The 14,393-nt window shown below is 39.7% G+C and overlaps 1 protein-coding gene across 9 annotated transcripts in view; it reads right to left on the bottom strand.

The window, feature by feature from the left end:
- CORIN (corin, serine peptidase) overlaps nucleotides 1-14,393 on the bottom strand; it is a 270,543-nt gene that overhangs the window by 83,587 nt on the left and 172,563 nt on the right. For 6 of the 9 annotated variants that reach the window (XR_007725852.1, XM_050791596.1, XM_050791599.1 and 3 more), the window contains 4 exons: nucleotides 12,956-13,063; nucleotides 9,404-9,514; nucleotides 7,203-7,319; nucleotides 3,675-3,782 (listed from right to left, as the gene is read on the bottom strand). Coding sequence is in view for 8 of the 9 variants with exons in the window: in XM_050791596.1 (XP_050647553.1) it covers nucleotides 3,675-3,782; nucleotides 7,203-7,319; nucleotides 9,404-9,514; nucleotides 12,956-13,063 (444 nt within the window). In the remaining variant the exon portion in view is untranslated. The remainder of the gene's footprint in view (nucleotides 1-3,674; nucleotides 3,783-7,202; nucleotides 7,320-9,403; nucleotides 9,515-12,955; nucleotides 13,064-14,393) is intronic. The other 3 variants (XM_050791598.1, XM_050791594.1, XM_050791597.1) reach the window with 1 other exon arrangement.

The following is a 14,393-nucleotide window of genomic DNA, read 5'->3' as shown; positions in this document are numbered from 1 at the left end:
GCACACGTATGTTTATTGCGGCACTATTCACAATAGCAAAGACTTGGAATCAACCCAAATGTCCATCAGTGACAGATTGGATTAAGAAAATGTGGCACATATACACCATGGAATACTATGCAGCCATAAAAAAGGATGAGTTTGTGTCCTTTGTAGGGACATGGATGCAGCTGGAAACCATCATTCTTAGCAAACTATCACAAGAACAGAAAACCAAACACCGCATGTTCTCACTCATAGGTGGGAACTGAACAATGAGATCACTCGGACTCAGGAAGGGGAACATCACACACCGGGGCCTATCATGGGGAGGGGGGAGGGGGGAGGGGGGAGGGATTGCATTGGGAGTTATACCTGATGTAAATGACGAGTTGATGGGTGCAGCACACCAACAAGGCACAAGTATACATATGTAACAAACCTGCACGTTATGCACATGTACCCTACAACTTAAAGTATAATAATAATAAATAAATTTAAAAAAAAATAAAAATTAAAAAAAAAAAAAAGAAAATCACATAATATTTTATGGGATGTCAATAAACAGAGTCTTCAAGGACAAGAATCCTGGCAACTCCCTTGAGTAGCTGTCTCCACCAGACCGAGTATCTACTACATTCTCCAAACTCACGTTTTCCTTTGGCATCGAGCAGACTAAGAAAGTACTGTTCAGTTGTGCCTCAGAAGCTGAGTAATACTAGTCTGTGATAGTGGTAAACATCTTCAAGTAATAAATCATATTTTCAAGTGTATGAAGGATTTTCTGAGATGCCACTTGTTTGTCTTTACAGAGACCTAAGTACGCATATATCATCTTGAAGTTCTTTGAAAGATCAGGAATAACATTTTGACTTTCAACTGCAAGTTAGGCACATATGCCATTTTTAATTACACAGGAGTAATGAGAGCGACTGGCTAGCCTAGTGCCTTTCACTCAGAAGAGAGAGTGTGCAAAACATTTGCTGAATATATGTGGAGAGAAGTTGGCAAGAATATACATGGTGAATGAGGAAGCTGTGAGACAGTGAGGCACTAGGGAAAATGAGTGTATTTAATGAGCTTAAAGAGAACAACAGTGTAGAATACATGAGTGGGAAGATGACGATATGTTCTCCCACATTGAAAAGTGGCTTCTAGGAAACTAGAAGCCCGTCTCCTTTCTCCACCACTAGAAAACCTATCACCCATCCCGATACCTGGAACACCATGTACACACTACAAATATTGGTCAGGTCTATGAGTTAAGAGTTATCCAGTTGCCTTTCCTACAACTTATTCTTTTGACAGGAGACAACATAGTTTTGAATATTTAAAATTTGAGATATTTCAAATATAGAGAAAATAGGATAACACACACCCAGTTACTTCTTACCCAAATTTGACACAGGCTAACATTGCCTTTTCTGCATTTTTGAGTCTAATAGTAAGTGTCATTCCATGTCAAACAACCCCCAAAACTTTAATAATAAACACATGTCTTTGAGATGACGCTGTCACTATTCAAATTGAAGGAGAAGTAAAGAAATCGCTCTGAAAAAGTTCCACGGCAGATTGAGAGATGAGCAAAATGAAACAATGGAAACAGTGGCCCAAATAGGTTATGTGTGTGTGTGTGTGTGTGTGTGTGTATTGCGTATCTATAGGTATGTTCTATTTAAATCAGTTTCTATTTACATCAGTTTAGAGGAAGTAAAATGGCAGCTTGAGTGTGTCGACTTTGTGGTTTGACTAATATCTACTGTTCTCTTATATGGGAAATGGAGGAGGGGTGGGCATGTGCTTCCAGGCAGAGTTATTAAATGCCACAGTCAGTCCTGTCAGTCTGGGTTTTTAATTAGCTGCCTGCCTACATCCCCTTCCCAGCCTCCTTTTTTCACTCCCTTGAGACTCCGTAACAGTTACAGAGGTACTCACTATAAGCTCTACAGTGACCCAGAAAGGTCACCAGGTAAAATTAGGACCGCAAAACTGTACCAAATGCAAGGACTGAGCCTTTCAGCATCCCAGCTTCCAAAGGCCTTGGACTGAGAGGACATGTGTTAAGAAGTAATGGCCTAGGCCGGGCGCGGTGGCTCAAGCCTGTAATCCCAGCACTTTGGGAGGCCGAGACGGGCGGATCACGAGGTCGGGAGATCGAGACCATCCTGGCTAACATGGTGAAACCCCGTCTCTACTAAAAAATACAAAAAACTAGCCGGGCGAGGTGGCGGGCGCCTGTAGTCCCAGCTACTCGGGAGGCTGAGGCAGGAGAATGGCGTAAACCCGGGAGGCGGAGCTTGCAGTGAGCTGAGATCCGGCCACTGCACTCCAGCCTGGGCGGCAGAGCGAGACTCCGTCTCAAAAAAAAAAAAAAAAAAAAAAAAAAAAAAAAAAAAAAAGAAGTAATGCCCTGGCTGGGCATGGTGGCTCACTCCTGTAGGGCCAGTAGATCACTTGAGGTCAGGAGTTTGAGACCTGGCTGGCTAACATGTTGAAACCCCATCTCTACCAAAAAATAAATAAATAAATAAATTAGCTGGGCGTGGTGGTGTGGGCCTCTAATCCCAGCTACTCGGGAGGCTGAGGCAGGAGAATTGCTTGAACCTGGGATGCGGAGGTTTCAGTGAGCCAACATCGCACCACGGCATTCCAGCCTGGGTGATAGAGCCAGACTCTGTCTCAGGAAAAAAAAAAAGGAATACCCTCTTGCCAACTGAAAGCTGACTGACCTGCTTCTCAATTTCTAATCCCAATCTGAAAACACAGCCAAAAGTCCATTAGAAAATGTAAAAGAAGTGAGTATAATATGAAAACAGAGCCCAGTAGTCAGAAATCATTACTAGAAATCAGTTGCTGGGGATTTTCTGATTCAATTTCCCAGGAGAGTCCCTAGGGTGCTCTTTCACTTCCGCCCATTCTGTCTTCCCGAAATAACTCCTCCTCCTGAAAGTCATTTTAGAGCCACCTGTTTACACCATTTGGAGCTGTTGCACTGTCACCGAAACAAATTAGCATAATGGTTCCAAAACCATTATAGGTCATCAGAGTTCCTGTAAAAGCGAGAATAAATTTCATTAAAAGAACTGACTGTCTGTAATCTGAGCACTTTGGGAGGCCCAGGCAGATGGATCACTGAGGGTCTTGAGCAACTGTAATCCCAGCTACTCTGAAGGCTGAGGCAGAAGAATCACTTGAACCCAGAAGGCGGAGGTTGCAGTGAGCCAAGACGGCGCCACTGCACTCTAGCATGGGTGACAGAGTGGGACTGTGTCTCAAATAAAAAGAACAGACCGCCAAAATTGTATGTGGCTATTTCTATGAACTTCATATTTGCTTCTTTGTTACAGTTTCCATTTTTGAAGCTGTGCTTTAGAAAGGAAGAAAGATAGCATCTGCCTACAGATGGAGCCAAGAAAATAATTCAGAGAAATAATGCTGAGTTGACAGTAATGGTAATGATATTAAGCAATGCGAATTTACAGTCATTCACAATGACACATTTGTTTCTGATTGAAGTTAATTAAGACCATTTGGTTTCTTTTCTGCTACCACATGCAACCTTTTAAAAAGAAAAAGAAAACAGGTACACTTTTTTGGAGGGATTCCAGACTTCGATATTTGAATGTCAATGCAGAAGAAAACTGCTGAGTGCATCCCCTGACGTGGTGATTGCATTTGTCAGCTGTTGTACTTACTACAGTTATTCAGACTGTTGTTCGGGTCACAGAGAGAGCTACCACCACATGAATCAATGCAGGCAATGTAGAGGCATCTTCGGTCTCCTTCTTGACATGGAGTCTGACCTACAGAGGGAGGAAAAGGCACATTGGCTTTCATCATCTGCAAATTCCTTACCTAAGGATCTAAAGGATCAGGAACGTCTGGTGGAATTGAGGAATAACACAACTTTAATTTCCTTCCAATTTCTCCAAAAGTATTGAACATACGTTGAATAGGTGCTTTCTGGTAACTAAATACAATCCAGGTGTTCCAAAATAGGAATGAAGAAATAAGAGACAAATTACACTACCAACAGGTTGTTGCATTTAATGGGAAAAAAAATAGTGCTTTCGTTTTACATGGGTGCCAACACTTGATTACAAAATAAACTTCAAGAGATTTCAGGGAGGGAGAACGTTATAAAAATCTTGAAATTCTGAATATTAATTGACATTTGTTTAAGACTCATTTGCTCCCAATTCTAGTCTCCCTCTAAGTAAAATGCTTTCTCTAGTAGTAAGTAGGGCATCAACACCAATACAATAAGGATACGTTATCATAATACAAGTGTTATGCAGCTGTTACCCATATTTTCAATATGTCTTTGGAAAGTGTCATCAGCCTAGCTGTGATGACTTGAGAACTGAGTTTCTTGTTTCTAAGTGAATGACAGCAGTAATATCAATGTTTGCCCTAATGATTTTTCCTTAAGGTAGGTAGAGAGGAAACTGCTTTTCCCATTGATTTCCTGGTCATTTGTAGATGAAATGGGGAAGGTAATAAATTACTGTCCATTCTGTCTCTCCCACATTATGATCAATTACCTTCAGGCATGTCACCTGGAATCTAGACAACCTTGCAAGGCACTTTTAAGTATAAATAATAGCATATGTGTATATATAATCATTCTTATCTATAATTCTAAGACAATGTTTATTACACTGGAATATTTATCCTTTCCAGTACCACTAGTATGCAAAATAATATACCACAGCCTTGCAGAAAAGAGACGTCACTCTTTTTTTAATGTCATCAGGGTCAAAATTTTTTCTCAAAGCAAATCTAAACAATTTCTGTAAATTGAGGCTCTTAAGGAGATTTTATTGACATCATGCATTCATTATTTTGGGAAATATTAAGTGCCTGCCACGTGACAATCTATGTGACCAGCTAGGCACTAAGCATTAAAAGACAAAATGGCATGATACCTCCTTGGAAGTGACTTGTGCTCTGATAAGAGGTATGATCCTGAACAAAACCTTCTGATGCTGTGTGATCACTGCTTTATGGAAGACATATTTATTTTTATTTATTTATTTTTTTCATAGAGATGGGGGTCTCGTTATATTGCCCAGGCTAGCCTCAAACTCCTGGTCTCAAGTAATTCTCCTGCCTCGGCCACCCAAAGTGTTGGGATTATAGGCATGTGCTACCACGCCCAGCTAAAATACATTTAAAGAGCAATAGAAGTCAATGAGACCAGTGTGGGGAAGTTTCTCAAAGGACTTTTCCAAGTCATGATAAGAGGAAAGGATGGGTTTCCCAAACCGAGAAACAGCACATGCAAAAGGCCTAGAATATGGAGGTGCACAGGTCAAAGTAACTGGAGCTTCAACCACTGAGAAAGGGGGTGAGAGAGATGAGAAAGGTAGGCAGGGACAGAGCCTGAAGAGTTTCAAAGGCCTAACTCTTCAGCAGGACCCAAAGTTTCAGGAGAAGCAGCCCCTCCTTCCCTTCCCAGCCCTGTCTAGAGAACAAGCCTGTAACCCATGCTGACAATTACATAGTATTTAGTACCAGGCCCCCTTTCGTTCTCAGCTCTCTAATCACAATAGTCTGCCTTCTCTCATGGTCCTCCTACACATGCCTAGCACCTTCCCACCTCAGGAATTTTGGTCAACCGATGCCTTGTGTCTCAGTTGCTTTTTCAAGCCCCATTCCTCTTGGTTAACCCCACTCATCTTTAAGGTCTGAGCTCCCGGATCTCTTCCTCAGTGAATTTTTGTCTGAGGTGCTTTACCAGGGCATGCCCAATATTAATGGCATCCAAGCACCCTGAATTTCCCTTCTTAGCCTCTGTTGCTGCATGGCTAGACACTGACCTGCATAATAATTCGTAGCATGCCTATGTTCCCCAGGAGTCTGCAAGCCCCATCAGTTGTTTTGCTTGCCACTGAATTCCCAGGGGATGGCCACACATAAATACCACAATATACATTTTTTAAGTTGAATTAATTAAACAATATAAAGATACTAAAATTTTACTTTTAAATCTATTTTATCATATGACTTTCTTACATCTCACACATGTAAGGAAATAATCTACAAAGTCTGCCATTTCATCATGAAAAATCCAAAATTATTTCAGAGTTGAATTATACAGAAAGGAAGAAGAGTTTGATGCAAAGGGAAGTGCTCAGTTGATACGCACACAATAAATTATGTTTAATAAAGGTATTCCTTCTGAATTTAAAAACTGGTAAAACAAACACTCTTTATATATTATTTTTATGTAATAAGTCTGTGATTGAAAAGCTCTCCCTTTAGATCTTGGGCACTTTTCCATTAAAGTTATTCTAATGATCAATATGCATTATGACAAAATTAATTTACCTATAGGTGACCAGTCTCATTGGCTGATTATGAATATACACAGCACAAGATATGCTTTAATGTAATAGCCATGTATAAAAGCTCACATATATTGAGTTTTCACCATGTGCCACCACTATGAAGTAGTTATCACTATTCTGAGTGTACAGACACACAAACCGAGTCCTATACGGGTTGTAAGTATCTTGCCAAAAATCACCATAGTAGATTGAGGCTTGATCCTGGGTATCAGGGCTGCAACAACCATGTACTTAACAACTAGGCTGTGCCTGTGTAGTATACACAAATGTGATTTTTGAGTCTAGGGATATTCTTACCCAGCCCCTACTGAGAAGCTTCCACACATATTAGAGCTTAAAACAATCTGTGTAGAACTTTCTTTTCTGATAGACATAAATTACATTTAAAAAACAATTTATTGGACCTACTTTTTCTTTTTGAGATTCACACACAGATATCAAATCCTTTTAAAGTGAATTGCTTGGTAATAAGAGGCATTAAACTGCTTCTCTGAACATGATTATTTTAGGAAGCCATTGCATTTCCTTTCAGAAGCCAATTTCTTCTCACCGGAATCTAATCTGATTTAATTGGATGCTATACACTAAACTTCTCTCTTTATCACGGCTTTTCCCATAGAACAGTTAAGTGAATTTGACCATGCTGTCAGGTGTCTCACCTGAGGAATGATTTTCAGTGCAAGTTGCTTGAGAACTATGTTTAGCACAAGAAAGCATTTCCTGGCTGACTAGGCTGTGAGAACCACTGTGTTAGGCAATCTGGGATTATTTACATGGGAATCCTACTTAAGCAACTTCAAATATTTTTATTTGTTCCCAAGCAGAGGATCACGAGTAAAAGAACGTTCTGGGGTGGTGGGACACACTTACTGCCACTGCAGTTCTCCTCATCACTCCCATCCTTGCAGTCCTCGTCGCCGTCACATTGAAATGTGCTGGGGATGCATTGTCCATTTCTGCATTCCACCAGACCCTGGCTGTGACAGGCTAGGAAGGGTCAGAACAATATTCACTTTATTTATTAATTCTTCTCTCTCAATCTGCACATCAAATAAACAATAGCCATTTATCAGGCATCGCTAAGAAACAGCGTGTTCTGCATACACAAATGAACATATCATTGATTTTATTTCTAGAATTTTTCCTGCCTCATTGAACAGCACTTACCAAAAATTAACTTTTTCTTGAGAACTGCGTGATTGTTTTCAGTGATGGAAGTATCATGATCCTACTTACTAATAAAAACGACAATTTGTAAAGGGTTCATTATATGGCAAGAGCTGTGCTAACTGCACTGTGTATATAATCTCAAATTCTCACATAAATCTTGTAAAGTAGATATTATCATCTTTGTTTTACAGATGAGAAACTAAAGTTTACAGAGCATAGTACTTGCTCAAAGTCCCATGACTAAGAGCTACAGCCAGAATGTGAAGGCAAGCTTTTTGGACTCCCAGTCCAAATATTTCATTATTTATCTACTTAACCTCATAAGCCAACAAAATAGTATATGGGAAAGAACTCGCATAGTAACTAACACCTAATAAACACTTCAACACTTGTTTATGACAACTGATATTTGAAAGGGATGGCCTAATATCCATTAACCTTCCAATTCCTATGGGTTTTCTAAAGTCTATACCTATTGTCTTTTAGAGTATCGGAAACCCGTGGATCATGTGACCTTAGCCTTCACTGACTTACTAATATTATGACCTCTCTTTTCTTGAGTCAAGGCTCCACACCAGAAGTGTTCTATCTGAGCACCACGTCCTTGCTTCTCCAAGATCTAGTGAGATACAGTCCACTCTGTTCCACTGTGTCCACTAAGCAAAGACGCGGAGGACATTCCACTTCAAATCCATTTTAGGGAAGAGGAGAGCCACACATTGTGACTTTTTATATGACTTTTCTTATGTCAAAATAAAAAATATATAATCCACATTTCTATTTTTGCCTCAAATTATAAGCCAATTAAATATTCAATCTTATATATAAAATCAACTTTCTTAACTTTTACTAGATACAAAAAGATGAAATGAAAAGTATAATTAAATATGCAAAAGAACATATCACATTAACTCTTTCAGGTCAACTGCATTCTCTCTTAACACCTGACAGCTTCTATTCAATCGTGTATATTATTCTCTAATGGGTATATTATATTTTCTAGGGGGAAAAAGTGTTAATAACCATACTTGTTATTAGTTTGAAGTATAACAACTGTCTGAAGATTTTCATTCACTAAGAAACACAACAGTCTATAAATTTATATTATCACTACGTTCTCTCTCTGTCTCTTTTTTTTTTTAAGATGGAGTTTCACTCTGTCACCCAGGCTAGAGGGCAATGGCTTGATCTTGGCTCACTGTAATCTACACCTCCCTGGTTCAAGCGATTCTCCTGCCTCAGCCTCCTGAGTAGCTGGGACTACAGGCACCTGCCAACACGCCCAGCTAATTTTTGTATTTTTAGTAGAGACTGTTGGCCAGGTTGGTCTTGAACTCCTGACCTCAGGTGATTCACCCACCTCTGCCTCCCAAAGTGCTGAGACTACAGGCGTGAGCCACCATGCCCGGCCTATTATGCTCTCTCTGTGTATCATCATATGAACATTAAAGTCTCTCTTCTCTCTGGTGATTCTTTCCATGTTCTTCCACAAAAGGCCCCTGAGAACATGTTAGGGCACTCCTGCAGGGAATCTTAACTACTCATATATTGTGTGCAGAAGAAAGGTCCCCCATTCTGTGGGCAGAGCATCACCTTTGACAAAGTCACAGAAGCACAAAAGAGACATATGGAGCAATGAGAGAGAAAACAGACACCCACTTGGCTAGATCAGCCAAATGACGCTTGGAGTTTTGCGGGGAGAGGTGTGGAAGTCAGATACACTCCATTGCTATTGTCATCCCACCACTCGGTGATCTTTACAGGCAAAACCAAAGTATAAGAATCTTTCCCTTGGAATGCTGTGTATATAGTGAGTCTTAAATACAGTCCTCAACCTTGAGTACAGCCTAGAGAACCAGAAATGGAAAAATAAGCAAGACAAACATCCTCAGAGCACTCACAGCAGTTGACCTCGTCGGACTTATCCACACAGTCGTGGTCACCATCACACACCCACTCCATGGCAATGCAACGCCCATCCCCGCAGCGATGCTCTGTTGTGGGATTGCAATCTGGAGAAATGAAAACTCACGAGGATGCAGAGAACCAGCATGACAAACAGGCAGGATTGTATGGCTCCCGGTTCCCATTGAAGAGAGTGTGTTCCAATGGCTCCAATACCTTCAATAACATTTCTACAATAGGACTGGCCCAATTAAAATTCCACGCCCTCCCCACGCATATGCCCCACTGACCACCATCACCGTGGGGTAAGATGGGTCTGCTTTTCAGATGAGTAACACTACTCTAGCTGTCCCAGGACCCATAGTTTGTTCTTATTGTTGTTGGCTTTTGTTTTCTTTAGTTGTCATTTTCTTTCCTTATGAAAAATTCATGATTTCTACCTTGGTTCAAAAAGCAGAACTGTGATTTGTGTTTCACAATGCAGCTAGCGGATTTCATGTATATGTAACAGCTCTCTCACGTTTCTAGGAATTATAACTTACCTGTCTGGTAGATTGGGAAGGCAGGTATCTCCTTGTCATCTCTCCTGATGCTAAGCTTAAGTTTTTAATTGATTATCTTTTTTTTGAGACAGGGTCTCTCTCTGTCTCCCAGGCTGGAATGCAGTGGTGTGATCATAGCTCACTGCAGCCTTGACTTCCTAGGATCAGGTGATCCTCCCATCCTAGCCTCCCATGTAGTTGGGACTACAAGGACATGCCAGCATGCCTGGCCTTATATCCAAAAGAACTGCTAAGTAAGCCATGCAAAATATTGATGTTATATTCATGATTCTTTTTAGCCTGGACTTCAACTTTATATATTAGTGAAAAAGAACTAAGTGATAAGTTCCCTCTCACAAAGGGCAGAATCCATAGGATGCTTTGCCATGAGAGGTGGTATACCCTGAATATAAGCAGAGTTTTAGAAGATGTATGTGGATTCACGAATAATAGATTCCATGAGAAAGTATAAGTCTAGTAACAGTGCCATGGTCATAGACAGACTTCTGGAGTGACCATGGATCTTAAAGGGTATTTTGGATCAATAGAGGAAAGTATAGGGAAGACATAAGTTTGAGAAAAGAAGAAAAGCACAAGAGGTGCTTGGGCAGGAACCAGAAGAGCACAGGGAGCCAGGGCAGAGGCCGGTCTGAAGGAAAGTGATAATTATTGCTGTTAGATGGAGACAACCGGCATCCGAACACACAAACTTCACGACAGCCTGCTATCTTCAGAGGAATTATGTTGCCTGTTAAGACCATTTTTTCTCACATGCTACCTGCAAGCTGGCCCTCTCCACTAACCTATCCAACTACCAAACGACACTCACTCATTTTCAATGCCCTGCATTTTCCTAATTATCTCACTGGTAAAGGGAAGGGTTGAATCTGATGATCTCTAAGGCCTCCTACAAGTGTAATTTCTGTGATCTATATAATTACAATTTCCTCTCATCCTTTGTCTCAAGACTAGTTAGTCCCAGGATATATCCCACATCTGAATGTAAATTAGTACAGTCATTATGGAAAACAGTATGGAGGTTCTTGAGAAAACTACAAATAGAACTTCCATATGACCCAGCAATCCCACTCCTGGGCATATATCCAAAGGAAAGGAAATCAGTATATCAAACAGACACCTGCAACCCCATGTTCATTGCAGCACTACTCACAATAACCATGATATGGAATCAATTTGTGCCATCAAAAAATGAGCGGAGAAGAAAATATGGTACATCTACACAATGGAATACTATTCAGCCATGGCAAAAGAATAAAATCCTGTTATTTGTAGCAACATGGATGAGCCTGGAGGACATTATGTTAAGTGAAATAAGTCAGGCATAGAAACAGAAATACCGTGTGCCCTCACTCATATGCAGAGTTGATCTCATAGAAATGGAGAGTGGAACAGTGGTTACTAGAGGCCATAAGGGTATGGAGGAGGAGGGGTAAAGAGAGATTGCCACCAGGTGTGGTGGCTCATGTCTGTAATCCCAGCACTTTGGGAGGCCAAGGCAAGCGAATCACGAGCTCAGGAGTTAGAGACCAGCCTGACCAACATGATGAAACCCATTCTCTACTAAAAATACAAAAGTTAGCCGGGCGTGGTGGCGCGCACTTGTAGTCCCAGCTACTCAGGAGGCTGAGGCAGCAGAATCACTTGAACCCAGGAGGCGGAGGTTGCAGTGAGCCGAGATAGCACCACTGCACTCCAGCCTGGGTGATGGAGCAAGACTCCATCGCAAAAAGACAGAGATTGCTTAACTGACCCAAAACTACAGCTAGATAGGAGGAACAGGTTGTAGGTTTTTATAGCACTAGATGGTGACTATAGTTAATGATAATTTATTGCATATTTTCAAATAGCTAAATGAGAAGATTTTGAATGCTCCTAATACAAAGAAATGATAAATGTTTGAGGTGATGGATATGCTAATTACCCTGATATGATCATTACATATTGTATACATGTATTAAAATATCATGCTGCATTCAATAAATACGTACAACTATTATTAATCAAAATAAAATAAAAATAAAATATTATCAGAAAAAAACAATAATCCACATCTATCTGGTCACACAGGAATGGTTTGTACACACACGTTTTAAAATATTTTTACAGATACAGCAAGTGGCTGCGAGATGGTGCCCCTAGAAACCACTAGGTTTCCTAGAATGGGGTTATTCCTAACAGTCATGATTCTAATGCCTTCCTCTGACCACATCCCTGATCCTTTCCAAACATTCATTTTGATGTTTTCTAATGCTGGACATTGTCTCATATCATTTGTCCAGGGTGTATCCTCATCCCCGTTTGCCCTTTTGTTCATGTTGCAAAGTTCCTGCGTCACTCAATAATATGCTACCTAAAAATTCTGAACCTAGTCACAAAGCCAAAAAGGTAAATGAGCAAGAGGAATTTTGCTGATTTTAATTCATGAGATGGCATTCAGAATTGAACATGACTCTTTTAAAAGTGAGTTTATTCTTTAAAAGATAAGATCAGCATGTGTACACAAAACAAATGCATCATCCTAACGCTGGGTAGCTGCTGCATAGGTGGTCCTTGTACTATTTGGGGATTAAATAGAGGAGGGGACTTCTGTCACATGTACTAAGGGAATCAGGCACAGACAATATATCTACCCTCAAAGTTTGCTCAAAGGGCCAAAATCTAACATAAGCCACTGGCTCTAACCAGAGGAGAAACAGAACACATTTGAGGAGAGGAAAAAAACTATTAATGCATTAACAACCTTTACCAGTCTTCCCATTCCACTTCTTAAACATTTTCTTAATATGATTATTTATGTATTACTTTTACATGTAAGACATTACTGAGGACAGTGATTGAACAAACTTCTTCCTTCTAAAACACAAGAAACCAATCATTTTGTAATTTTAACTGCTAATCATATTAACACATAATGAACTATAAGTTTCTGGTCAAAAATTTCTGTGATTTTTAAATTAAAACCTTTGGGGAAACAATGCTACTTACCACAGTTTTGCTCATCACTCAAATCCCCACAGTCATCATATCCATCACACACAAGGCTGTAATTAAGGCACTTGCCCGTGTGACAGTGAAACAGATTCTCACTGCAGTCTGCAAATAAAAGAAGCCACCAATGTGTCATCAGAGCCATATAGAATGCTACCGTAGTACAATATTTAACAAAAGCCAGTCATGGAAGGGACACCCTAATGGTAACCTGGCCCATACTATTGTTTTATAGGTGAGAACGTGGCACACAGAGATACAACAATCTGTTCAAGGCCATTTAAATAAGTGGCTCCCAAGCCAAGTGATTGTATCACTTTCTGATGTGTTTCTCTGACTTCCATTTTATGTCACCTGAATGATCCTTAATTGTTAAAGATGAGAAAAGGCATTCTCAATGCACCATCATTCCTAATGAAGTTCCTGTTCATGTAGAATAGACTTTAGTAACTCTTATGTTTTCTTTAGAGTTGAAAGTCTAGGTTTGTCAGTAGTAAGCATAAACATAAAAATAAAATAAGTCATTTAGATTATAGAGTTGTTATTTCCTTTCACATAAACATTACTGCTTAAGCCTATTGGGTGTTTCATAATGTAATCCTCAAATAAACAAGTACTGTCCAAAGACTACAGTGGCAAGAAGAGAAGCGCTATGTAATCTCAGGACGCTCATAGTTTAATGTTGAAATGAACAACGTTCAGGGGAAATGGTTTCCTGATTTTAATAAGAAAACAGTCTTATCCTTCAGTAAACCAGAACTCCTATCCTGGTTCTGCCATCTACTAGCTGTGGGACTTTTAGTGTGTTATTGTTAATTCAAGTCTAGGAGTCTGTGAACTGATCTATGAAACTGGGACAAAATCAGCCACTTAACAGGGTTTGAAAGAGGAGAGTTTAATGAAACAGTGTGTGTAAGGCAATTCGATGGAAAGAGAATGTTCTTTTCAAAAAATGGTATTGGGATAATACCAGAAAAATATTTACAAATTATATATATATGATAAAGAAATTTGGATATCCGGAGTCTCTAAAGAACTCTTACATTCAATAATAAGATGAAAAATAATTCAATTACAAATGGTCAAAAGACTTGAATAGAAAGTCTTCATGAAAGACATAAAAACACATGAAAAGGTGCTTAACATTATTAGTCATTAAACAAAGGCAGTGGGGGGTGAGAGGGCAGGGCAAAACAAAAGAAAAAAAAATAAGCTAAGGCAAATTAAAACTACAAGAAGATATAACTACACATCCCTTAAAATGGCTACAATGGAAAAGATGGATAATAGCAAGCATTGGCAAGGATTTTGAGAAAATGAATCTCATGGATCTCTGGTGAGACTATAAAATAATAATGCCACCTTGGAAAACTGGCAGTTTCTAATGAAGGTAACTGCAACCTTACCATACAATTAATTTGTGAATTCCACTCTT

The sequence above is a fragment of the Macaca thibetana genome, chromosome 5 (assembly GCF_024542745.1).
Source record: "Macaca thibetana thibetana isolate TM-01 chromosome 5, ASM2454274v1, whole genome shotgun sequence".
In the NCBI taxonomy this organism is placed as follows: Eukaryota; Metazoa; Chordata; class Mammalia; order Primates; family Cercopithecidae; genus Macaca; species Macaca thibetana.
Note: the sequence above shows the minus strand (reverse complement) of the source record. Positions and strands in the feature narration are given on the sequence as shown.